The sequence below is a fragment of the Macrotis lagotis genome, chromosome 1, assembly GCF_037893015.1.
Source record: "Macrotis lagotis isolate mMagLag1 chromosome 1, bilby.v1.9.chrom.fasta, whole genome shotgun sequence".
NCBI classification, from domain to species: domain Eukaryota; kingdom Metazoa; phylum Chordata; class Mammalia; order Peramelemorphia; family Peramelidae; genus Macrotis; species Macrotis lagotis.
In genome coordinates, this window is record NC_133658.1 from 826,980,436 (window position 1) to 827,008,405 (window position 27,970).

Here is a 27,970-nt window from a genome sequence, read left to right on the forward strand (position 1 = left end):
TAGAAGCTGCCAAGTCTTCTCTGATCTTAGCTCTGGTTCCTTGGTACTTAAATGGTTTTTATCTGGAAACTTAACAGGGTTTTTTTTCCTTTGATGTGGGAGCTCTGGATTTGGGCCATGACATTGCTGTAATTTTTCTTTAAGGGTGTTATTGATGGATTCTTTCTATCTTTACTCTGTCTTCTGGTTCTAATATATCTTAATGGACAATGTTCACTTATGATTTTTGAAATATAATATTCAGTTTTTAGAAAAAAACAATGTATAGGAAGTTCAGTGATTCCTCATTTATATAACCTGTTTTTCAAGTTAATTGTTGTTGAAAGCAAATATCTTACATTTTCAGCTTCTTTTTTCAGGCTTTTGATTTTGTCCTAATATTTCTTACTATCTCATGGAGTCATTGATTTGTTTATTCCTTTTTTGGAAATCTCTTAGATAATATTCATCATGTTCTCTTCTAATTATCATTCTAATTTTTCCTCCAGAGTTTATATTTCATGGTTTTTTTTGTTTTGTACTATTTTATCTCTTGCATAATACTTCAAAGTATTCATGTAATTTTTATGGGAAAATAATGGGGGGTTTTTAAGTGCTTACAATTCTGTAAAACTATTCTCTCCCTCTTTTGGGAGAAATCTCTAGATTTGAAGTAATTTTGGATGCTAGTTGATCTTTACTTTGGTTTAATAATCTCTACAGCTTTAGTTTCTAAAGTGGGATTTTTCCAAGGTCAGACCCTTTCCCTCCTGTACTTTTAAAAAAAATTATTTATTTTTTCAATTACATTCAAAGGTAGTTTTCTACATTCATCCTTTTGCAAGTTTTTGATTTCCACATTTTTCTACCACCTTCTTTTCCTTCTCCATTTCCCATGGTATCAAACAACTTTATATAGGTTGTACATACACAATTGTGTTTAACATATTTCTATATTGTGAAAGAGGAATTAGAACTAGGGTGGGGGGAATCATGAGAAAGAAAGAAAAACATAAAAGAAAATATTTTTAAAAAGACATAGTATGCTTTTCTCTGCATTTAGACTAGTTTTTTTCCTCTGAATGTAATCTCTCAGGATTATCCTTTATTACTGAACTGTTGAGAAGAGCTACATCTATCATAGCTGATCATCTCACAATGTTGCTGCCAATATATAGAATATTCTTTTGATTCTTCTCACTTCATTCAACATCAGTTCATGCAAGTCTTTCCAGACTTTTCCATCACATTCATATACTATAACTTGTTCAGCCATCGTCCAGTTGATGGACAATCCCCTCCGTTTTTCAAATCCTAACCACTATTTAAAGAGCTGCTGTAAATATTTTTGTACATGTAGGTCTTTTTCTGTTTTTTAGATCTCTTTTTCCCCCTGCTGTACTTTTGCAATGATGGATCCTCTGGGTCCTCTAGTTCTTGTTCTTATCTCTACTTTCTAGAGCCCCCTGGATCTTAGGGATTCTAAGCATTGGATCTTCAGAGCCCTCTCCACATGACAGAAAAGTACTAAAGGCCCAGAGAATGTCCATGTCTCACTGGTCATTATCACTCCCAGGGAGTCTTCATCCTGGGACTTTTTTCACCACGAGCTTTTCAGAACTCCCTGGGGTTACTTGTATCTGTCTCTGATCATGTTGAGAAGCTGTTGGCTTGTTTGCCTGTGTTGGTACAGACAATCTCCTTTCCTATATTAACTGTTAGGTGGGAGAAGTCACTATAGTTTCTCATTGAATTTCCTGATCATTATTATTCCCAATCATTATCCTGGAATGAATTTCAGGTTGTTACTGGAGAAAGTATGCTATAGCTAGTGACCTTCTTTCAGAGAGCCACCTTGGCTAGAAATTGTGTATTTTAAAATTTTTGTATGTTTATTTTTTAGGTCCCTTGAAAGGGGATAAGGAAGGGCGGTCTTAATTACTTTAGTGGTGGGAGAAAACTAAGTAACATGTGACTTTCTCCCTTGTTTCTTTGACATGGACTTCTTAGCACCAAAGACTTCATTTACTTACTTCAATGTGTCTTAGAATATAAATAAATAGGCTTAGAAAAGGAAGAATGATGATTTAGAGAGCTATGCATTTCTACCTAGCCCATGTGTTTCAGAAAGTTACAGCTATTCAGATCCCAAATTCATCTGAACTTGTTACTTTTTCTTTTTTCATCAAATTTTTATTAGTTTGAGTATTCCTTTCAGTATCTCGATCTTGTTGCTTCATGTCATAGATTTGAGATAAATATGTTTATTTGTTTTAGTTGGGTTTTCTTACCTTTTAAACCATCTGTTAAATATATATTTTTTTAATTGAGAGAAGCAGATTTGTGTAGTGGATAGTGTTGGGTTCAGAATTTAGGGTTTACAGAACTGGCCTCTGATTCTTACTAGCTGTATAACCTTAGATAAGACATTAAAAAAATAAATTCATTTATTGATTTTTCCAACTACAGATAAAGATAGTCTTCAATAGTCATTTTTTGGTAAGGTTTTGAGTTTCAATTTTTCTCCCTCTTTCCCTTCCCTTTCCCTTCCCCTTGACAGAGAACAATCTAAGTTATACTTGTATAATTATGTTAAATATATTTCCATATTAATCATGTTGTCCAAGAAGAATTTGAACAAAAAGAAAAAACCACGAGAAGGTAAAAAAATGTAAAATATAAAATCAATTTTTTAAATTAAAAATAGTTTGGTCTGCATTCATTCTCCATAATTCTTTCTCTGGATGTGGCTGGTATTATCCATTACAAGTCTTTTAAATTGTTGGACAAGACATTTAATTTATCCTAGTGTTAGTCAACTCATATATGAACCTTTTCCAAGATCTGCTTTTAGCTGAGAGAATTCCAACACAGAAGAAGCTACAAATCTTTCTCATGGTCTATTGAAAGTTTTTACATAGTGTAGGTAATAAAGACATGACATTGTCTGAAAAGAACCGAGAAGAGGAAACTAGGTCCTTTTGTGACCTTGATCAAGTGACTTCCTTTTATTTCTTCATTTTGCCTTAACTTCCTTCTATGAGGAAATGAGGAAGACATACATGTTATAGGAGGTCTTGATGTGAGTAAATGTAACTCTATGCAAACACTGATGTAAGCACCTTGGAAATAGTTATCTCTATGGTAAGTAGGTAGTAAGACAGCCAGGATGACACAGAGAAGAGAGTGCTGGGCCAGGAAGACATCTTCCTGAGTTCAAATTTGATCTTAGACACTTACTAGTTTTGCAAAACTGGGCAAGTCATTTAACCCTGTTTGCCTCCGTTTCCTCATTTGTAAAATGAACTAAAGAAGGAAATTTCAAACCATTTCAGTATCTATTTCTAGAAAACCCCAAATGTGGTAAAAAAGATTCAGACACAACTGAATACAATTAACAGTAGATACCTATCAGTTTTATAGTTTGAATCTGACAACTATTTCATTTCTAAAACTTTTTTTTAATCTTTGCTCCTACAATAAATCCCATACTAACCAATTCTTGGTCATCATTCTTGGGGAGCTGTTTAAATGAGGTAGAGTTGATCATACCCTTATGTTGGTATTCAACTATCATATAAATGTAGAGAGACAGTATAGCTAGAGATATAGTCTTGGAATCAGGAAGACTTGAATTCAGGTCCTACCCATGTCTTAAGCTGGTTATATAATTTCAAGAAAGTTATTTTGCTAAATTTATCAGTGACTAAAGGCAATTCTCTAAACCAGGAATTTTTAATTTGGGGTCCACAGATATATTTCATGAACTTAGGTAGGGAAAAAATACATCTTTCTTTTAATACATATGATTTCTTTTGTAATCCCAGGTATTTCTTATTATTTGAAGATATTATTCCTAAGAAGGAATCTTTTTAGGCTGTACAGTTGCCAAAGAGATCCATGACATCAAAAACATTAAAAGAATACAAGATACAGGGTAGTTGCTAATTTGGATTGGTAAAGGGAATTTTCTTTTTCTTTTTTCTTTTTCAATTTTTCAATTTTTTTTCCATTTACACACAAAAACAATTTTAACATTCATTTTAAAAATTTTTGAGTTCCAAATTCTCTCCCCTCAATGAGGAAGCAGGTAATTTGATATAGGTCATACATGTGCACTCATGCATCTACTGCATCACTGTGTCAAAGAGTATGCACAGTTTTATATTCCTTTGGGCATAGTTACTAATTGTTCTCCAGAATGACTGGATTAGTTAACAACTCCACTAACAGTGTGTTGGTATTCCAATTTTCCCACATCTAGAGGAAATTTTTTTTCAATGTTGATTCCCTATGACAATGAAGTCACAGGTCCAGGCTTCTCCTCCCCCCCCAAATTAAAGAACATCTAAAGAGGGGGGAATAGGGGTATTCATGGAAGGCAATATTTGGAAAAGATAAACAAAGAAGAAAAATAGAAGCCAAGCCGATAGAACAAATTAATGAAATATATACAGGAAGTCCTGGTTCAAATCCTATCTCAATCATTTATAGTCTGCATGACACTGGTCCAATTACAACTTCCCTTAGCCTTAATTTCTACATCTGTAAAATGGGGTTAATAATAACCCTTTATCTCCTAAGATTGCCTTAAGGATCAAATGAAAATAATGCAGATAAAGCAAACCTCAAAGTACTATATATACATACATACATATATATATATATATATATATATATATATATATATATATATGTTATTATTCTGCACAATTGTCTTATCCCTCATTGCTCCTTACTAACATGACTAAGCTTGAAGCTTCATTTTCTATTTCCACAGTTCAGTATTCTGAGGTTGATCAAATGTCATATGAGAGTCCTTCCCAAACAAAAAGTTAGCTGCAGGCTGATTTTCCCTGGGGGGGGGGGGGGGGGGTCTTAATTTAGTTTCATCTCCCAATAATGCTGACACAGTCATGGGCAGAACTCATAGAGAGTAATCTGAGTGGCATGTATGACTCTCCTCTTTCTGTTTGGTCCTTCCTATAAAAGGTTCCTGAGCACACAAATGAGAAAATTTTCCCTATTAATGCTGTGTTCCTGTTGATTCTCTCAGGTGAGCTTTCTGTGGAAGATACCCAGGATCCCTTCCTAGTCAGCGTCCATGTTATCACAGACCCAGGTGAATCCAAGGCCCTTCAGGAGGCCATTGACAAGGTCTTGGCTTGGGTCCACCCGGATCTCCAGCTCTTCCGTGTGTCTGAAAGGAGAGTACCTCGGAAACGGAAGAGACAGAACAAGGTTTCTCAGCCAGCCCTGGCTGTTGTGCTCTTCCTACAAGAGGAATATGGAGAGGAGCAGATTTTGGAACTCCATGAAACTTTCCAGAGGCCACCTTGGCACTACCACCACACAGAAAGAGTCCATGGCAGGTTTCTCCCCTACCTACCCTGCAGTCAGGATTTCTTCACTCTGGCCCCAGGAACCCCACTATGGGCCATTCGTCCAGTGCACTATGGGAAAGAAATTGTGCGGTTCACCATCTACTGCCGGCATGAGAACTTTGCTGACATTCTGAAGCTCTATGAGTTAATCCTGAAAAGGAACCCAAGTCAGAGGAAGTCAGACTTTTGCATTTTCCACATTTACTCAAATATGGATGTAGACATCCAGTTCTCTCTGAAAAGACTCCCCACTGGCCAAACACCAGTGCCCACCGACTCCTCTGTGCTAGAGTTCCGAGTAAAGGACATCGGGCAGCTGGTCCCTCTTTTGCCCAATCCATGTAGCCCAATAAGTGAAGGAAGATGGCAGACAGAAGATCATGATGGAAACAAGATCCTTTTGCAGGTATCTGTGTTCTATGTCTGTCTGTGGGTAAGGGGAAATTTGGTGAACTAGCTCATATTGCCATCTTTAGATCCTGTAAGAAATAAGTTTTTAAAAAGTACATGTTCACTCTTTGCCCCACCCACTTTTCTTTGCTGAAAAGTTCAAGGTAGGTTGTTCGTCCTCTGGATCAAACACAGAAAGAAACCTGAAGAAATCTCTCCAATGAACCATTTCATTTTCCTTTGGTCCCTCAGGTTGGTGCAATCAGTTTTCTTTGAGTGGCTTTTCATTTACCTATATATTTCCAGCTGCACTTTCAGAAAGGAATACCAGTGAGTTCTAGTTGAGGTGTCTGACAAGTTCTGATAGAACTGATGCTGCATAATTTATAATGAGGCCAATATATTCCTTGAAGCAACTTCTTGAGTTCAATGAGTTATCAGCAGTTACAATTCTGGGGCCTCAAGCAGAAACTACAGAAAGTGCCCACCTACTGCTTGTTGATTGCAAAATACATCATTTTCCAATACAGGGATTTATTCATCATTCCATAACTTCTTGTCCCCAATTAGTTCGGAAAGAGGCATTGGCATTATTTGTGGTTGTTAGATTGAGCAATATATTAAAAAAATCTTTTATAAGTTTATCTAAAGAGTAAATTATTTATGAGAAATTATGGACTTGATTTTATTGGTTAGCCTTGGTAAGGGAAGAGAAATGAAGTTCAATGAAATCTGCTCAACTGACTATATACCTCTCTCTAATAATTATAATTGTATATATAAATTATATAAAATGTATATATAATATGTAATATAAGTATTTAATATTGTTGTTTCTCCTTCATTCTCAAAGAAGACCATGACAATCAGGGAAGTGATGCTATGATATGCATGTGAATTGGATTTGAGTAAGGAGGTGCTGTGCAATGTCGCCAGCCTCACTTTTTCCTGCAGAGTCATCTGGGTGCAGTAGACAGATATATAAGCAATAATTATATTTTATAAGATATGATATGATGTTATATAACATATAAGTGTATATAATATAGTACAGTATATGATATATGATATCTTTAATAGTAATAACTGTAGTCATGCATAACCCCTCTTCCCCTGACTCCCCATGCCACCTGTGGATTTCCTAGATCCTTATAGCCAATTAGTGATTTAATTGTGCTCCAAAAATTCAAAATTTATATCCTAAATCCATCCCTTATCTGTCTGGAATCTACTTGAATATGTGTGCTTTCCAAATTCAAGATATTTTTAAACCAAAAAGAATTCACTCCAAAATTTAGAAACCTTCCTGGAAATCATAGTGTTAGAAGGGTACTGAAAGGTCTAGAAGTATAACTTCTTTGTTGCATAAATTAGGAAACTGAGACCTAAAAGAAACTGAGATCCAACCATTCTATAGTGGTTGTCAGGTTTTGAGTTCCCAAATGATAGCTATGGAGAAAAAGAAAACTATTTGCTATTAGGGAAAATATTATTACCATTTTCATCTTTTTTTTGCTGAAGTCACAAAAAGTTAACCTAACCCTATTCAGGTGAAGCTATACAATTTCTGTTGCATTTGGCTTTAAATATGGTCTATGTTCCCACAGAATGAAAGAAAATGACAATTTGGCAATGATGTGGTTAATTTCTTAGAACAATCAGGCTACATAATTCAAGCCAAAAATAGGGCCACCTCGAGATCTGAATTATTCAGTCTCATTATCAATGCTGGCTGAATAATGTTCCGGAATTGTGCTGAATACATGGAGCCATAAAAATATGACAGTCACATAAGTCCCTAATACATGTGTTTTTTCATTCAATCATGTATTATTTTATATTCAATAACAAAAAACTGCAAAGCTAATTTTTGATCTCTAATCATTTTTAATAGGGATAGAGACCAGGCCTGTGACTTCATTAGTTTAAGGAAATTCTAAATGGAGAACCTCCCTCTACCAATGTAGCCACTCTGCAATTCGCAGTTTTAGAGCTTTGCTGGGGACAGTGAGAAAATAAATGACCTGCCCAGGTTCATACAATTGGTATGTGTTGTTGGTAGAATATGAACCCAAATCTTCCAGATTTTGATATCAAATCCCTATCAACTTTGCCATCCTGCTTCTATAATCATTTTTCTAATATGAAAATGTTTTTAGACTTTTACAAATAATCCAAACTCAGCTTTGTACAAAATTATGATCTGTACTCATGAGGTGCACAGGTTGATGATGAAGGAATATCTGGCCTTAGACTGCCCATGTTCTTTGTGGGCCTAAATCTGCACCATTTGGCAGGACAGTGGCATTGAAACAAAACTCGTGAATGCTAGCATTTTATAATGTTGATAGAGCAGAAAGAATCAAATGTTTGCTGAAATGATTTATGCAACTGAAACAATTCAAAAATTGAGAATCTTTTTGTTTTCCCCCTTTGATCCACCCAATAACCAAGGAAGAGGCAGAGTCTAAAAGCTTGACCTGTATTTGGTTCAGAGTGACCTCTGAGAAATGTATTTCAAAGAGGAACCACACACAAATCTAGTCCCTCAAATTTGTCCAAGGAGAAACTTTTGAGGCTTTGGCATCAAAGTGTGAAGAACATGAGAGAAATGAAGCTGTCCTCTGGGCTCAGTAATGCATGACATCAAAGGGAACTTGGTGTGGAGGAGAGAAAATCAATGTGGACAGAAAGGAGTAACTGACCCTTTTAAAATAACCATGTCGGAATCATAACTCATACTTAATGCTTAGTTTGACAAGGTAACATTTGTAGATTGTAGTAGAAAAGAATCCTTTCTTTATCACAAAATAAGGAGCCTCTAGACTCTTTAAAGGAATCTCCAAAAGTTGATAATACCTTGTATGGTTATCATTAAAGTATTTGTGGATAAGATGAATGTAGTAGAGGGAGAATTTATTCATTTATTTATTCATTTTATTCTAATTTATTTTTTCATTTGCTTTTAAAGATTGTGTCTCCCTATTCACCCCACACTGGAAATGAAAGGGGTCAACCCCATTGTTGGTGAACATGGAAGTCAAACACAGTTCCATTTTCGCAACCTGGGTCAGTTTGACCCTCCCTAGGGCACTGGGAACCCTATTTCCTTTCCTGGGGGTTTACCATACTCATGACAGACTTGGTGCATGCATCCTATCAGTTTGAAACCGTTAGTCATTCATTAACTCCTGAGCTCCAGCCACCTACCAGCCTCACCCTCCCTTGGTAACAGGGATTATGGGTATGGACCACAACATCTGGTGGGAGAACAGTAATAGAAAACCTGTTTTTATCCATATTTTCCAGGAGTCTACAGCTTAAAGCATTCTCTCTCCTAAGCTGCTTTTTCTACTAAAGTTTCTGCCAAAGTCTTTTGTTCAGTTTGTGGGAATTCAGGGTGGAAGACTGGCTCAACTGAATATTGTTTAATTGCTTACATAAAATACAGATTGTGTTTCATTCTCAGCTTAATCAACTTAACCCAACTTCCCCTCTCCCATGTTTCAGGAAGACTGCTTCCCCTTTAGGTAGATATTTGTATTTGAAGCAAGATTATATTTCCTCTTCAAAGGAAAGAAAAATTTGACATTAAATTATGTTTATAAATTCTCCTAACATTGTGTGGCTTAAGATAGGGTGGCAGAAATGCTTTCATTAGAACCATACAGCACCAACCCAAAATTTAGATATAATTAAGGCTGAGTTCTGATGAGGTGATAGGTGTCTAGATTCCTCTTCTCTGTCTCTTCTTTAGAGGCAAAGAGGCAACTAGGTGGCACAATTACAGTACTCTGCCTGGAGTCTGGGAGACCTAAGTTCAAATCCATATTCATATACATACCAGCTGTGTGACCCTGAGCAAGTCACTTAACCTCTGTTTGCCTCAATTTTTTCATCTGTGAAGTAATGATGACAATAATAACACCTACCTCTTAGAAGTTTTGTGAGGATTAAATGAAATATTTTTAAAGCATTTAGCACAGAACCTACCCCATAGTAAGTTCTATATAAATGCTTATTCCTTTTCTCTTCCCTCTCTTCTTCATAGTATCCAAGATCAAGAGATACAAAAGCTGTGACAATAGCAGAAGCAAAGAAGTAGACATGAAGAAACATACTAGGTTCTATGGGACCTAGTATTTTGGCCGTGAATTTAGAAGACTTTGTGGTTATTTTTAGTAGCTATCTATCATTATTATTTATATAATGCTTTAAGATTTGCAAGGATAGGGGCAGCTAGGTGGTACAGTGGATAGAGCACCAGTCTTGGAGTCAGGAGGATCTGAGTTCAAATCCAGCCTCAGACACTTAATAATTACCTAGCTGTGTGGCCTTGGACAAACCACTTAACTCCATTGTCTTGCAAAAAAAAAAAAAAAAAGATTTGCAAGGATATAACATGTTGTCTCATTTGTGTTCACAAAAATCCTGGGAGTTTGGTGCTATAATCATCCCCCTTTATAATTCGGGGAAACTGAAGCAGTCAGAGATTAAGTGATTTGCCCAGGGTCACAGAGCTAGTAAATATCTGAGGTAGGATTTGAATTCAAATCTCTTTGACCCCAAAGTCCAATACTATGGGCTATGCCCACCTCACTGACACTGTTATATTGTAAGTTCATGGAGGGCAGATATCTTGCACATTTTTTCATTCTTCACAGCACCTAGCCCAATGCTAGGTAAGGGTAAGAGAAAGAACTTGTACCTGCGATTTCACTGACATAGTAAACTCCCTGTAACCAGTGCAGGTTGGCAATGTCTTTGCAATATATAGTCTTTTGCCTTAGGCATTGATTTACCAAGGGTCACACTATCAGTATTCATCTAAGGCAAGACTTGAATGCATGTCCTCCTAGGTCTAAGCTCAGCTCTCTACTATGCCATACTACTTCTCTTGTATGTAAGTGCTCTGCTGAGTGAGTGCATGCAATGTGAAACAAAAGATGGTATGTGTAAGAAGGGAATGGGGATTTGTAGCCAGCTAAGAATTTGTTTTTGTTTTGTCTTTGAATGTGGAAGTGATTTAAGAATTATATATATATATATATAATTTTCTTATGATTAGTGACAGTGACATTATAAGGATCATAATTTACAATTCCTTTGAGAACTGTTTGTTCACATTCTTTAATCACATTTTATTGGGGAAAGAATTTGACAAACTATACACACATTTTTGACTATTTTCATTCTTATTCTAGATGGCAATAATTGTGCAGAAAGTTCAGTTACCTATCTAATCTTCTGTAATTGCCTCTATTCTGTGCTTCATTATAAATATACCTCCTACTTCTGCTTATGAAAAGTATATAACTTGCTGCTTCTATAGTTTTTAAGATGATTTTTCCTATGATAAATGTCATATGTTCACCTTGAACATATTGTGGGATTTTAGTGTAAAACACTTAGTATAACTCTTAGATAATTTTTGCCAGTCCACTTCCAACTTTTTTCCAGAAATCTTTAACAAATAGAGATAAGTAAAATAATGCTTCCCATTTATCAAACATGGGGTTGAACTCCATGTTTCCAATTCTCCCTGGATTACATAGATACATTTTTCTATTCTTTTAGACAATAGTAAATAATCTTAATGACAATTGTTTTATAATAGTTTGAGGCTTGAGGTGCTATTATCTCTTCATTCTTAACCATTACTTTCCTTTTCTAAGGAAATAGTTGCAAGAATATTTAAAGAATATTCCAAAGAAAAAGTTGGAAGAATATTCAAAACTCAAGGCTGTGCCAATATAATATAAATGATAATTCTCCTAAAGTTAACTTACAGTTTGAATGCAACATAAATCAAACTATCAAAGCAATACTTTATAGAACTCAACAAAATAATAACAAAAGTCTTTAAAGAAGTAAATTATTCTTTCTAGGTCTCAGTTTTTCATTCTGTAATATAGGGAAAGTTAACACAGAATCTAGATAAAAGGGACCTCAACAACCATGTACTCCAATACTTACTGGGAAAAAATCCACACGACACTATAATATAATATGGGAGGAAATGACTGTTCAAGGAACAGAATTAATAGCTTGTCTGTGGTTTATAAAGCATCTTACCAATAACAACCTTGTGAAGTAGGTATTGTGTATTTATTATCCCCATTTTACAGATAAAGAAACTGAGGCCCAGAGAAGTGAGATTCATATATATATATATATATATATATATATATATATATATATATATATATCACAGATATCATCACTGAGGTTGGATAAGGGAATGGGCTTAAATTGAGGCCATAGGTTAAATTCATATAGAAAAAATATAACTGATACAAAATGAAGGTTCTGAATATTGAAATGAGTTCCTCTAGATGGTTCTGAAATCTTCACTGAGAAGCTATAAAGTTGTCATTTTTGGTGTGATTAAATTTTTGTTCAGACTTTACTTTGGAAAACTGAATCAAATAACTTAGAATAAAACATTCTGGTCTTGAAGTGGAATGAAAAGCAACATTAGTATGGAAGTCATGTTGAAGGAGACGTGACTAGCACTACTGGCACCTTTAAACTCACAACTATCAATGAAAGGCAAAGTTTCCACTGACCTTGCTGCATAAATTCACTGGTTAATTATGGACCAAAGGTACCAGATGGGTCAGCTAACAGCAATATAGTCTCAAAAGACTTCTTATGGAAAATAGTTTGGCATGCAGTCATCCCTGAGATGGAAGTGATAGGATGGAGAATGAAGCAGGCAGCTAGGAGGCTCAATGGAAAAAATACAGGGCTTGAAATCAAGAAGATTTGAGTTCAGATCCAATCTTAGATATTTACTGGTCATATGACCCTGGGCAAAGTCATAACTTCTGTTTTCCTCAGTTTCCTCAACTGTAAAATGAGGTAATAACCGACCCTATATCCTAGGATTGTTGTGAAATTATGAGTTAATAGTTGTAAAGCACTGAGCACATTGTTGGTGCTGTATAAATACTATTGTTATTAGTGTTTAGCCATGATACTAAGGAACATTGGGGGAAGCCAGGAGATAGAGAACTGGTCCTGGAGTCAGGAGGACCTGAGTTCAAATCCTGGCTCAGACACTTAATAATTGCCTAGTTGTGTGACCTTGGGCAAGTCACTTAACCCCATTACCTTAAATAAATATTTTTTTAAAAAGACCACACAATACTAAGCAATATTTAGGTGGTGTAGTGGATAGAGTTCCATGTCTTAAGTCAGGAAGTCTTCATGAATTCATTTCTATCCTCAGACTCACTAACTGGGTGACTTGGACAAATCACTCCACCCTTTTTGCCCCAGTTTCCTCATCTGTTAAACAAGTTGGAAAAGGAAATGGCAAACCATTTGAGTATCTTTGCCAAGAAAACTCTCGATGGGAGATTTGGACATGAACAAAATGACTGAAAAATGGTACAAAAGGAAAAACATACCCAAGAAACTCCAAAAACAGCTGTCTTGTTGTGTCTGTGTCTGAGCACTGCCTGGGTCTTTGTCTAGTTTCCTAGTAATTCCTAGTAATTTGACATGCAGCTGCAGAACCATTGAACTATGGACTGAGGTAGGGAACAGGAAGAAGTCTCTCCATCAGAGAATGATCATCATCACTTGGATTTGTCCTCTGAAACTCAAATATGTGGATAGACTATGACAGCCTTTCACCACTATTCTGAGAAGGACCTGAGCCCATTAGTGTACATTTCCCTGTTCTTCCTCCCCTTACTATTGTACTTAAAAGAAGGTACTTCGCAGCACTTGAGTGAAAAATACCAACCAGGTCCTTGATCATCAATATGGTATACTGGAATGAGCACCAACCTGGTAACAAGACATGAGTTTCATTTAGTCTGGGCTCTACGAATAGCTGGCTGTGTGACCTTGAGCAAGTCACACTTCTCTTAGTCTCAATTTCCTCATCGGTACACAATGAGAAATTTGAACTTGATTGTCTCTAAGTTCTGATTGTATAAATTGATTAATTTATGTAGAATGTTCTGAAAAATGTAGAGCACCATATAAATATTAGCTATATATATGACTGTAGTTAATTTTGCCCAACCTGGGTTTTATTTCCCCATGCATGATACCAAAGTGTTTGGAAAATCAATGCCAAAAAAGAGTTTCCAAGAGTTTGGTTTGATACTCCTGCCAGAGTTGGGTGACCTTGGAATTGCTGCAGACTGGGAAGGTAGAGAGATTTTCTTAAAAGATACAATAGATCTGACCAATGGTCTTGGGAATGACTTACTGTCAGACTTCTTAGAAACATTCATAAGTTCATAGAACCAGGATGGCCATCTAGTTCAACCTTCTCCTTTAACAGATGAGGAAACTAAGGCCCAGAAAGCTAATTGAATTGACAAGAGCAGAAAAGTAGTAAGGTGGCAGGACTCCAAAGCTTGATAAGTGCCTTTCCACCTTACCACGCTACCTCCCAGAGGGAAGGAGAAAAGTAAGAAAGAGAGTTTAAAATTTCTGCTTGAACTCTTTCAAAACATATCTCTTTGTCTCACATGGTCTACTTAATTTGTTCTCTCTAGGGCATTGCTCTAAAACATATCATATTCTGCATGTTCCAAAGAAACAGCTGCTGTCAGTTGTGTGTGGGTGCTCTTAGAATAGCAGGTGATGCTGTGGCAGCCAGGCATCCAAGTCCCCACCCAACCATGGTACTTATGCCAGGAAGCACAATATTCCCTTTTCAGTGGGTTTCCAAAAGGGATTAAGCATTCCCATCCTTTTAAGGGAGAGATTTCAAATGGTTTGGTGTCTGAAGTTGTTCAACAGCCCTTTGTTAATAGAGAGCAGATCCAGTTGGCCAATTCTTTTTTTAAAAAAAAAATTTATTTCATGAGATATTTCCCAATTATATGTAAAAAAATTTTAACATTCATTTTTAAAAAAGTTTAAGTTCCAAATTCTCCCTCCTCATCTTCTCCCACTCCTTGAGAAGACAAGCAATATATCAATTTTATATATATATATATATGTATATATATACATATATATATAATTGCATGTTAACTGTATTCAAAAGAAAATAAGCACTCAAAAAAGAAATGATAAAAAAACAAAAAAGTATGCTTCAGTCTTACTCAGAGTTCATTGGTTCTCTCTCTGGAGGTGGAGAACATTTTCATCATGAATCCTTTGTTGCTGTCTAGCATCATTACCTTGTTCATAGTTTGCTCAATTCTTTTAAAGATTCTTTTATTTTTAAAAAATATATATGAGTGCATTTAATGCAACACAATGTGACCATGATGAAGGAATCTAGAACATAATATATATATACATATATATATATATATATATATATATGAAATAGTTTAGGTATAATTTTTAAAATTTCTCTTAAAAACATTCATTTTGAGCAAATAATTTCACTTTCTTTTTTTTTAAGGTTTTTTTTACAAGGCAATGGGGTTAAGTGGCTTCCCCAAGACCACACAGATAGGTAATTATTAGGTGTCTGAGGATGGATTTGAATCCAGGTACTCCTGACTCCAGGAAAAGTGTCCTATCCACTGTGTCACCTAGCCACCCCTATAATTTCATTTTCAATGATGCATTTTTTCTTTTTTTTTTATTTTAACAAGAATATATTACTATGGCTATGCAAACTGTGTAGTTCCATCTTCTGAAACATAAATTTTCACACTGTATTTTTTTAATACTATGATTCCATGAAAAAAAAAAGCATGAATTTGGAGTCAGAGAGTCTAGATTTAGTTTCCAGATTTCTCATTTATGAACTCAATGACCTTGAGCAAGTTATTTAAATTCATTGGAACTCTATTTTCTTATTTAAAATAAATGAAAAAGTTGGACTATGATAGCTTCTTCTAATTCAACATCTTATGATTTTATAACAGAAAAATCTTATTTTTAATTTATTTTTAATCTAATTTTTAATCTAATTGTATTACCTAATTTTTAAATAAAATTAACTGTTATAATATGTATTTTGATATTTAAGTATCAACCCAGTTCTTGTTTCCCCCATTGGGAAGTACAGATGGATATTAATCTCCAACTAGATGTCTTCCAGAGATTTAAGCAAATAGAAAAAATTTCCTCCTCTGGGGTCAGAAACAGGACCACTTTTCAAGAGTATAATGTATAAAAGCAAACTCTCCCCAAAATTTAGAGTCATTATTTCACAATCAAATATTTTCCAAATATGGTCCCAGTATAATCCCAGAACTTACTGAATTAAAGGTAACTTTTTGGAATTTCCAATCATCGTTCTTTGGCTATGAAGAGGTAAAAAACAGAGTGGTCTGAAATACAACACTTGTGGTGAAAAGAGTCTATGAATTGACTGAATCTTTTAGAAAAATTTTTGTTTTCAATCACCTTGCTTTTCAAATATATCCCTCCTTCCTCACCTACCCAAAGAATCATCATTTGTAGTCAAGAAAAAGGCCAATGAAAACATGTCAAACTAATCCATACATTTTCGAAGTTGGACCATCCAAGCATATTGCATCGTAATCTGCAACCTCTACAAAGAAGAAAAGGAGTTGCATTTCAACTCCTCTTTGGAGACAAATTTGGTTCACTGATTCTTTTTTTTGTTTTGTTTTAAATTTATTTATTTGTTTTCATCCATTTGTATATGCATATTTCCAAGTTACAAATTTTCCCTCCACCCTCCCTTCCCACCTCCCTCCCTTCAGCAAGGAATAATCAGGTTAGCATTTTACATACATATTTTGTTAAACATATTTACAAATTATTAATTTTGGGTATGAGGAATAAGGATTAAGGGAAAGAGATGCAAAAGATAATTTTTATAAAGTGTTCATCAGGTTCAGAAGGGTTGTTTTTTCTGTATTTTGTTTTTCTTCCTCTGGTTGGAGATAATATAGTCCATAACCAGTCAAATAACAGTCATACTAGCTCTCTGGATTGTCGAGAGGAATTGCTTCCATCAATGTTGTTCATCTCATATTGCTGATGTGGACATTGTTCTCTTGACTCTACTCCTTTAACTCAGCATCAGATCCTGTAAGTCATTCCATGCTTCTCTAGAGTCCAACCATTTAGGGTCTCTCACAGAACAATAATATTCCATAATATTCATGTAGCATAACTTGCTTATCTATTCCCCAATTGATGGACATCCCCTCAATTTACAATTCCTTGCCACTACAAAAAAAGAACTACTATGAATATTTTGGAATATATTGGACTTTTCCCATTTTTTACAGTTTCTTCTGGATATGGCCCTAGAATTGAAATTGCTGGGTCAAGGGGTATGAACAGTTCTATTGCTCTTTGGGCATAGTTCCATATTGTTCTCCAGAAAGGCTGGATCCATTCACAACTCCACCAGCAATGCATCATTGTCCCATTCCTTTTTCTCATTTAGGCTAATCTAATAGGTGTGGGATGATACTTCATTGTTGTTTTAATTTGCATTCTCTAACAATAATGATTTGGAGCATTTTCTCATATGATTATACATATATATATATATACATATATATATATATATATGTATATATATATATAACTTTAATGTCTTCATTTGGAAACTGTCCATATCCTTTGACCATTTATCAATTGGTTCACTGATTCTTTCCAGTTTTTTCTATGTATGTCATGAGTTTCTATCCCCTAATTTAGGGAAATGATTCTCCCCTGAAAAGGGGCTTCAGGATTCTCTCTTCAAGGAGAGGGTTTTCTCATTTCTGCTTTTGAGAAACTAATCACACTGTACCCAGATGGTTCTGGAAGAGAAAGTGAAACTGGTGACTTAGCACAGCTTCCCCTCACTCAAATCTAATTCATGTGCTTGTCATGGCATCACCTCTCTGATGATGGGTGTTCTTCCAATAAAGGACAAATTTTGATTTCTTTCCTTGTATGTTTGAAGGGGACAGATACAATAGAGGTTAAATGATAATCCTATAAGCCCCCACCAAAGTAACTGTGCTCTATTAATACAAGCCTCTTATTTTTCTGCCTTCTCTTTTCTATGGTGTATATGGCTGAATGTCTTGAGTATCCTGCTCCTCACTGTGCTATTGTTCCTAGGCTAGGAAAGCACTGCATCTGTTCCACAGCTGACAAGTCCCAGATGAATTGCCAACAATGTCATCCCATCACTACATGAGTTACAATGAGAATGTTAATCACACATATAAGTGAAATACTAAATTGGTTCAGTGGATTTATGGATAAGGGAAACAGGGGTGAAGAAATATGAATGATTCCCTTTGGATGCAGAACTGTACGTTGTCTGCTTTGTTTAGGAATGAATATACTTTCAGCACATTGGGTGGTTTTTGCTATATAATAGCATGGGCTTGGGAGAGGAAGCATGGCATTCTTTTTTTTTAGGTTTTTGCAAGGCAAACGGGGTTAAGTGGCTTGCCCAAGGCCACACAGCTAGGTAATTATTAAGTGGCTGAGACCGGATTTGAACCCAGGTACTCCTGACTCCAAGGCTGGTGCTTTATCCACTACGCCACCTAGCCACCCCAGCATGGCATTCTTGTAGTCAGGAAGACCTGGGTTCAGTTTCCTCACTGACATGACTCTGTACCTCCAGAAACAGCTCTAAGGTTATAAATTGCAGAGACTGATGGAAGGAGTAGCCTTATTGAAAGTCTCCTATAACAATGACATCATGGGTCAGGGTTCTTCATTTATATTTCAGTTTTTCTTTTTTCTTTAAATAATGCGCATTTGTTACTGCAACTGTGGATATTCTATAACAGTGAATAGAGTGTCCTGGAAATATGAGCATCATATTTGTCATATTGTCATAAATTTCCATCCCCTAATTTAGAGATGTTCTAATTACTCTTTTTTAATTTTTATTTTTTTGCTAGGCAATGGGGTCAAGTGGTTTGCTCAAGGCCACACAGCTGGGTAATTATTAAGTGTCTGAGGTCAGATTTGAACTCAGGTATTCCTGACTCCGGGGCTGGTGCTCTATCCACTGCGCCACCTAGCCACCCCTCTAATTACTCTTAAAAATCAGATATTTCATATATATATCTATATATATCTATATATATATATATCAGATTATCAGATCTATCCTCCTATTGAGGATATGGCATATACACAAATGATATAAAATAGGATCATAGAATCTTATATTTAGAAACAGAAAAGAACCTTTAAAAACCATCTGGATAAATCTCCTCTTTTAATAGGTGAAGAAATTGAATTTCAGAGACAGTAAGTGACTTGGCCAAAGTCATACAGATGATATCAGAAGCAGACTTCACCTGGAGGTCCTTTAACTCCAAAGTTAATGCTCTGCTGGGAAAAAACCCTGGAGCTAGTATCAGGAAATGCTGGGTTCAAAATCCATTTCTTAACCATGATTACATCATTTAATTTTTCTGGGACTCAGTTTACTCATTTGTAAAATTGGGGAAATATCATCTTGAAATACCAAGTTGGTGAGATGTGGGGAAGTTCAAATGAAATACTGTATATAAGGTAATTGTATATTGTAAAGTATTTTATACATTTTAGCTTTTCTGGTTTTGTTTTGGTTTTTTTGACAGTATATATGAATTGTTTTTGACAAGGGCTCTGGATAGGAGGGAAAGAGCAGTTAGATTGTTCTGTTCTAGTGGAGAGAAAACCCCCTCGGGCACCAGGGGTAAGAATAATCATTTTGGCCATCTGTGCCATCCTGACGATGACAGCTGTCAGCACCCCTCTAGTGGTTAAATTCACGAACCTTGACTTTCTATCCAGAGTGCCTCATTAGGGCTATGGTGTTCCTGGGTTTGACCATGAAGAAGGAACCACTCTCCTTTTGTATGAATCTCTGCAGGAGGTGCCTGAGCAGGTCTGTGTTCATCTTTCCTCCCTACTGTGGGGGCTGATTCTGTAGTCTCAAAATATATTTTGACTTCTGGACTCTAAGAAAAAATATTCCTAGATTGTGTCAATTGGAGAAAAGTGAAATGATAATTTTTAGAAGATAGTGAAACATTTTTTCAAATTGGAAATATCTTAAAACTATAATTGCTTTTTAAATATTCACATGTAACCTTAGGCTGGAAAAATCCTTTGAAGGAATCTTTTGAAGTGATTAATATTTAAAGCAATCATTGAAATCAGCACAGAACCTTAATATATGCTTACAATTTAAACTTATCTCAAAAAATAGGCCATGTCTAAAACAAATAATTTCAATATTAGAAGGGATCCTGAAGTCATCTAAGTCAACCTGTACTCAATTAAAAGTCTCCTCCACAATACCTCCAGCAAACTATCATAATATCCTATTTTAAGTTCCTTGAAGGCAGGGACTTCCTTATTTCTATATTTGTATTCCTAGTGCCAGGGGCCTAATAGATTCTTTTTTTTTAAGTTTTTTTGCAAGGCAAATAGCTGCCCTGGCCTAATAGATTCTTAACAAATGCCTATCAATTGATTGATATTCCCTAGATCTACTGCAGAGAATTCACTTGAATCCTCCCAGTGATGGGAAATTTACTACCTTATGAGACAGCTCTATTTTTTTCATTTTTGTAATTATTAGGAAACTTTTTCTTTATAGCAAACTCAAGCCCTAATCTACCTCTAGTTTCACCCTTGTCTCCTACTTCTTTCCTTGTGGCCAAAAGGAACAAATCTAATCTCTCTGCTATATGGCATTACTTGGAATATTTAAAGAGAGATATTGCATCCTACATACCTTCACTTATCACCCAAGGAATTTTTTCCCATGAAAGAATGAGCAAAATTTTGTTCTTGGAATCACAGGACTGGAATTCCTACTTACCTCAAAATTTGCTTCCTGTGTGACCCTAGATCAGTAAGTCTCTTAACTTTCCTGGTTTAGGACCTCATTGATAAATTGAGAAGATTTACTGACCCCAGAGACCTCTTCTAAAGATGGATTTGTGACACTGTAAGAATAAATTTTAATCCAAATGTAGTCTACCTGCAAAATTCTTAGTCCCTGACATAATTCAGTTATTCCAGAAATCTTGCATTTCATATTTTTCTTTGAAATATAATACTTCATAATGGGCAGCTAAGTGGTGCAGTGGATAAAGCACCGGCCCTGGAGTCAGGAGTACCTGGGTTCAAATCCGGTCTCAGACACTTTATAATTACCTAGCTGTGTGGCCTTGGGCAAGCCACTTAACCCCATTTGCCTTGCAAAAACCTAAAAAAAAAAAAAAAGAAAGAAAGAAATACAATAATTCATGATCAGTTTAACCATTTGTAGTTACTCTGAAATACTTAGAAAATAGAAGACTTCCAGGCAAACAAAATAGGACTTTCTTGAAAAGGGAAAGAAACCTTTTGCTGAAATAGAAAAGGAAATAAAATACCTAGAGTTGGACTGGAGGCACACCTGATCCTTCCTATACAACTGACCATTTTTTCTCTTTCTGAACATTTCTAGGAAGGAATGTTTCACAATCTTTCTTGTCCCATATTTTTTTCCATTTATGTGGGATTCAGGCAAGATTATCTCCTTTCCAGATTTAAAATTACATTTAAGTAAGTTGTATATGAGTGGACGGCTATTGTGGGTAACTAGACGGCACAATGGATAGTGTTGGCCCTGGAGTCAGAAAGATCTGAGTTCAAATCCAGATTCAGATACTTACTAGCTGTGTGACCCTGGGCAAGTCACTTCACCCTGTTTGCCTCAGTTTTCTCATCTGGAAAATGAGCTAGAGAAAGAAATAGCAAACTAGTCCAATGTCTTTGTCAAGAAAGGACAAAGGACTTAAATGACTCAATAGCATATGAGGGGGCAGTGCAATGCTTCTGTTTAGAAAGGTAACTTAATTCTGAGCTACTGAATAATGGAGGGATGGGTAAGATTCAGGAGTGGTCTCATCTCCTATATTTGGTACTGGTCCACTCTGAACTGGGTCTAGTTTTGCTTATAGAATTTGTAAAAGGCTTATAGAAAGGGGCAGCTAGGTGGTGCAGTGGATAAAGCACCAGCCTTGGAGTCAGGAGTACCTGGATTCAAATCTGGTCTCAGACACTTAATAATTTCCTAGCTGTGTGGCCTTGGGCAAGCCACTTAACCCCATTTGCCTTGCAAAAACCTTTAAAAAAAGGCTTATAGAAATCAATCAAGCAGTAGCTCTATTACAGGTCAAGTCCTATGCCAAATGAGGGAATTACAAACATAAAAAGGAATCAGTGCTTGCTTTTCAAAAAGCTTATGTTCTATTGAGGTAGCATGTATGCATATAACTCTATATGAAGTATATGTAAAATAAGTACAAGATAATTCAGGGAATGAATGTTATTGTCTAACTGTGTCTGACTCTTCTTCATGGCTCCATACAGGGTTTTCTTGGTAGGAATCCTGGAGTGGTTTGCCATTTCCTTCTTCAGCTCAATCTTCAGATGAGGAAACTGAGACAAACAGGGTTAAATGATTTTCTCAGGGTCACACAGTTAGTAAGTATCAGAGTCTAGATTTGAACTCAGAAAGATGAGTCATCCTGACTCCAGACCATGCACCCTATCTACTATACCACCTAACTGTCCCCCAACTTCAGGGGATAGGGTCTAGCAACTTAGGGTGATGAGTAAAGGACTCCCATGAAAGGTGAGGCAAACTGAGTCCCAGAATGATTAAATGACTTGCCTTGGGGTACACAGGTAGATAGAGAAAGAACTAGGGTTTGATTCAACTCCAATCTGAAATCAACCAGGCTTGCTACCGTTTCTCACTGGAGTTACAATCTAATACACAGAACCCAAATAAGGGTATTCAAGCAGATATGGGACTCAAACAGAAAATATGCAAATATACAAAAATACAGATACTAACATACATTTTTAAATGGCAAAAAAATTAATTCAAGGGGAAAAGTAGGAAGGAGTTACTATTATTGACTGGAAAATCAAAGAGGAAAGGATAGCTGGTTTAATTATAGATAACCATTTGTCTCAGTTAGCTTAGAGGGAGTTGAAATGAGTAGTGGGATAAGCTGATCTCTAAAAGTTTGTTTTAGATCAGTGGTGAAAATGGTAACTCACATTGATATTGTGCTCTTCTCATCAAATCCGTGAGGTAGGTAATTTATATATTATTTATCTTTATTTTATCCATTGAGAAAATGGAGGCTTAGGGAGGTTGACTGACTTGCTCAGCATCAGAGCAAGTATCAGAAATATGACTCAAAACCAATTCTCTTGACTCCAAATATAGTACTCTTTTTTGTAAACTATGTGATAATCAAATTGTACCATTTTCAAAAATAGTGCTATGCTTAGGGACTTAAAAAGAAAATCAGCACAAACATACTGTTATAATGTATAATTCAAGGAAAGGTGAATTTAATTCAAGAATTGTGCTATTCATTTGTGACTGTTCAAATACAATGGAAAATGAACTTAGCTACTATACTGTGTTCATATTATATAGACATGAGGAAATTCAATAATTTTAGCTCCTACAAAGATGATAGATTTAGAATCAAAAGAAAAAATAAGGCTCGCTTTTAATTTAAATTGCATTATTAACATTTTCTCCATCTCTCTCTTTAGACAATCAAGAGAATACTATATCAAGCCCTGATAAGTAGTATTTTCTGATTCCCCAAGTATAAATGCTCACACTGAAAAGTTAATAATTGGTTCGTGTAAACTGGTTCAAGCTGACTCTAGTACACTCACCCCTGGAACCTACAAAGGATCTTAGAGGTCAGCTAGTCCAACTAGGTCATTTTATGGAGAAGAAAACTGAGTCCCAGAGTGTTTAAATGACTTGCCTTGGGGTACACAGGTAGTTAGTGAAAGAACCAGGATTTGATCCAGCTCCAATTTGAAATCAACCAGGCTTGCTACCGTTTCTCACTGGAGTTACCTTTTAAAGGTATTCAAACAGATATGGGGCTCAAACAGAATTACAATTTTAGAAATATATTATGAAGGCTAAATTACTATAAATTATAAATTGTGAATTAGATTGCCTAGAAACAACTCATCTAGGTTTTGAAGAAATTAATAGAGCGGATACCATAAGAGATAGAGCAGATAGGTGGCTCAACAGTCCTGAGCCTGAAGTCAGGAAAGACTCATCTTTCTCAATTCAAATCTGGCCTCAGACACTTACTAGCCCTGTGTCCCTGTTTGCCTTAGTTTCTAATCTTAAAATGAACTGGAGAAGAAGAAAGTGGTGACCAGTCCAGTATCTTTGCCAAGAAAACCCCAAATGAGGTCACAAAGAGTTGACTGATCAGCAAAATCCATGACATGGCAAGAAAAAGAGAGAAAAACAAACATATTATTAATAGCAATTTATTTTTCTTGTGACAAGAGCATAGACTTGAAATGAAAGTGATAAGCTACACCTCCTAGGGTCAGTTGTTGTCAAACCTTACAGACTGGATTAGGAGTCACTGAACAAGGAATAGGATTATCCCAGAAGTTTAAGGAAGATGATTTTTGTTGACCTTGTCAGAGAGTGGGAACTGGTCATTGAAAAGCTATTGTTAGAAGCCCAGAGATTAAATGGAAGTTGAAGAAAAAGTTATCAGTGGATTTCATTTGCTTGGAGAGCTAAGGAGAATGAAAGAGAAATACAAGATGTATAAACAGAACTTAAGTTTATAGGATTGTTGAGACAGCTCAGTAGCAAATAGTTAAACTTGGAGTAAGGGAGGCCTGAAGTTCAAATACAGCCTCAGGCATTTATCAGTTGTGACACTGAGCAAGTCACTTAACTTCTTTTTGCCTCAATTTCCTCATCTGGAAAATGGGGATAATAAATAGCAAATAACCTCCCAGGGTTATAGGAGGACAAATGAGATAATAATTGTAAAGTGCTTAGCACAATATATGATACATTAAAAAAACTATATAAAGGTGAAATCTTTTTTTTAGCCTCCCTAATTACCTTGCCACAATCTAAACCTTATCTCCTTTCAAGTGCACTGTTTTCATCACCCCTATAATTCGTTAAATTTTATCTGAGTAAGTAAAATTTTTATTTAATCCCAGAAGTACATTAAGTTCAATGAAAGAAAAGTCCCTGGAGCAGAGTTGAGGTTGGGGCAAGCCTGCACTGTGGAAGGAAATTGATTGTTAAATTTTCAGTATGAAAATGGAAGATCAAACTAATCAAAGCAATGCGGATCAAACTTAAAAATTTATGCACACACATCAGGCACATATTTCCCCCTTGAGTCCGTGGTTAAACATTTACTAGAACACTCAATCCCCCTCCACCCCCATCTTCCAGAAGTCTAGGCCAGGAATCTATTTGGCCTCTTCTTTCCATTCTCTTCACTTCACCCCACCCTTCTTTTCATGCCATGTCCCAGGTACATTGGTGGAGTTGGGTCTTTTTTGATCTTAACTCTCCCAAAGAAAACTCACATCTAGCCCTGGCCCAGAATTTTTCTTTTATTATTTTTTCAATTATATTTAAAGATAGGGGTGGCTAGGGGATGCAGTGGATAGAGCACCGGCCCTGGAGTCAGGAGTACCTGAGTTCAAATGTGACCTCAGACACTTAATAATTACATAGTTGTGTGGCCTTGGGCAAGCCCCTTAACCCCATTGCCTTGCAAAAACTTAAAAAAAAAACAATTATATTTAAAGATATAGTTTTCAATATTCATTTTTGTAAAGTTTTCTCCATCCTACTCTTCCCTCTCCCCCACCCTAGGATAGCAAATAATCTGATATAGTATACATGTTATACAATCATGTTATACATATTTCCATATTAGTCATGCCTTGAAAGAAGAACCAGAATAAAGGGGGAAATTCTGAGAAGGAAAAGTAAAAATCAAATTTTCAGTGGTGAAAATAGTATGCTTTGGCCTGCATTCAGATACCATAATTTTTTCTCTGAATGTGCTTAGTATTTTCTATCGTGTATTTTCTTGATCACCAAACTATTGTCAGGAGTTAAGTCCATCATAGTCAATCATCACATTTTTAGAGTACAATGTTCTCCTGTTCTACTCACTTCACTCAGCATCAGTTCCTGCAAGTCTTTCCATAGCCCAGAATTTGTTTTAAATCTTCTCCAGTCCTACCAATTAAAACTTTCACCAGGCCAAAACCAATTACAAATTAAGACATGGATGGGAACTGGAAGAGCAGTATATTTTCACCTCTGAAAATAGAGACACTAATAAACCTACTTTATGTCTATAAAGAATCTTGGTGGTACAGTGGTGGCACCAGCTCAGAAGTCAGGAGAAAGGGAATTCCAATTAGAACTCAGACACTTATTAGTCACTTAATCTTGTTTACTGTGGTTTCCCCATCTGTCAAAAAAGTTGGAGAAAGAAAAAAAAAACTACTACATAGAAAAACTCCAATTGGGGTCACAGAGGGTCTGTGACTGAAGCAACTGAACAACAAATTTTTTGAGTATCTCCTTTAAAAAAGTCTTTCTTTAGGTGCTTATATTTACATGAGTAGCTTAACTTTCCCTCTCCTTAAGAAAAAGTTCTTTTGGGGCAGCTAGGTGGTGCAGTGGATAGAGCACCAGCCCTGGAGTCAGAAGTACCTGAGTTCAAATCCGACTTCAGACACTTAATAATTACCTAGCTGTGTGGCCTTGGGCAAGCCACTTAATCCCATTTGCCTTGCCAAAAAGCTAAAAAAAAAAAAAAATTCTTTCCTTAACTTTCTTTGCAGAATCCCACACAGCATCATACTCCTGAGTACTAAGAATTGATATTACTTTGATTGATATTGATGTTGATTGATCCTTCACACACCTCTGGCAAGTCTCGTGATCTGTCCTACTATGTCTATTTGGGGAAGAATAAGGCAGCTAAATAAGTTCCTGTCCACAGTTGAGCATATCCAAATTCCCAGAACCCACTGGTTTGAGAGCTTCTTGAATATCCCATGCCTTGTGAGAAAGGTGAAGGGTATAAAGGGAAGAACCTCTTCTATACCAGAGAGCTGCTCATCTTGCATTTAACAAGGGGCAAAAGGGCCTTTTATGAAATATTTGTTTGGATTCAAAAATTTAAATTTGACATCAATTGGATGCAAGCTAATCAGCACACTTAACAATGACACAAATTCCTGTGGAGCTTTGATACTTATGGAGTACCTTCTTTCCCTATAAAGGAAGAAGGGCAAGAATTATTATCCCCATTTTATAGATAAACAGATTTAAGGCTCTGATAGGGTACCTTTTTTCCCCAAAGGCTACACTGCTAGTGTCAGAATTCAAATCCAAATTTCTTCATATTTATTTTATTTATATATTGTTATATATGCCAAATATATATAAAACTATATATTGTTGATATTATTATATATATTTCTTCCTTTCAGGTTAAAAAAGTAAGCTCTTTCATGCATCTAAGAGACTATTCTATTTTCATCTTTGTGGTTAGTCTGTTGTTTATTATTAGTCAACATTTATTAAGTGCCTATTATGTGCCACACACTACTAAGCAATGGAGATTACAACGAAAAGGAGAAAAAAATTCTACCCCTCAGGGAACTCAGTCTTCACAAATTCCAAATTGTACCCAAGAGCTTCACACAGAGCCTTGTAAAAAGCATGAACTTATTAAGTGTTTGTTTGTATTGGACGGGATGGAATTGAATTCCCCTATCTATTTAGGTAATAGTTTCAGTTTAGTAAAAAAATCTAGCATCATATTTCTAAAGTATACTTGCAAGGGAAGGGAATTATTATCATAAATTTAATCTACCTAATCAGGATTCTTTTTTTGTTTTCCAGTCAAGAAAATTCAAGGAAAGGATTAACTCTGCCTTTGCTATGAAAAGTTTAGACTGAGGTCTGTGTGTTCATTTTTTTCCTGTGATAGACCTTTGTTCTCTCGGTGAACTAAGCCTCCTCTGATCCTGGTGGCATTTTATTTCTGGCACAGACATTGCAAGTGTATGAGAGACAACTTTGGGTCAGGTTCAAGGGAGGTAATAGATACTGCCTAAAACATCCAAACAGTGAAAGAAGAGTGGGATTCATTTGGTCTTTTCTACTAAAATGTAGATTGGCAAAGTAACTAGAACAGACATAGAAGATGAGGGGGATGGGGCGATGGGAGAAGCATCCATAGGAAAGGACCTTCTCTCTGATTTTCCCTTTTTCAGCCGTAATGGAACAATGTACTATAGGTGTTTCAAACCTCAGGAGTCAGACATTTTCAGAAAATAGCATAAGTGAGTACCCATCAATTGTAAGGATTATTGGGAAAATACATATATTCACATAGGAGTTCACAGGTTCTTTTTTTTTAAAAAAAATTAAATTTATT

The 27,970-nt window shown here is 35.8% G+C and overlaps 1 protein-coding gene across 6 annotated transcripts in view; it reads left to right on the top strand.

Annotated features, from left to right (window-relative positions):
* Nucleotides 1-27,970, top strand: part of FAM124A (family with sequence similarity 124 member A) — a 196,482-nt gene that overhangs the window by 142,105 nt on the left and 26,407 nt on the right. For all 6 annotated transcript variants that reach the window (XM_074217173.1, XM_074217174.1, XM_074217177.1 and 3 more), the window contains one exon: nucleotides 5,036-5,769. In XM_074217173.1, the coding sequence (XP_074073274.1) occupies nucleotides 5,036-5,769 (734 nt within the window). The remainder of the gene's footprint in view (nucleotides 1-5,035; nucleotides 5,770-27,970) is intronic.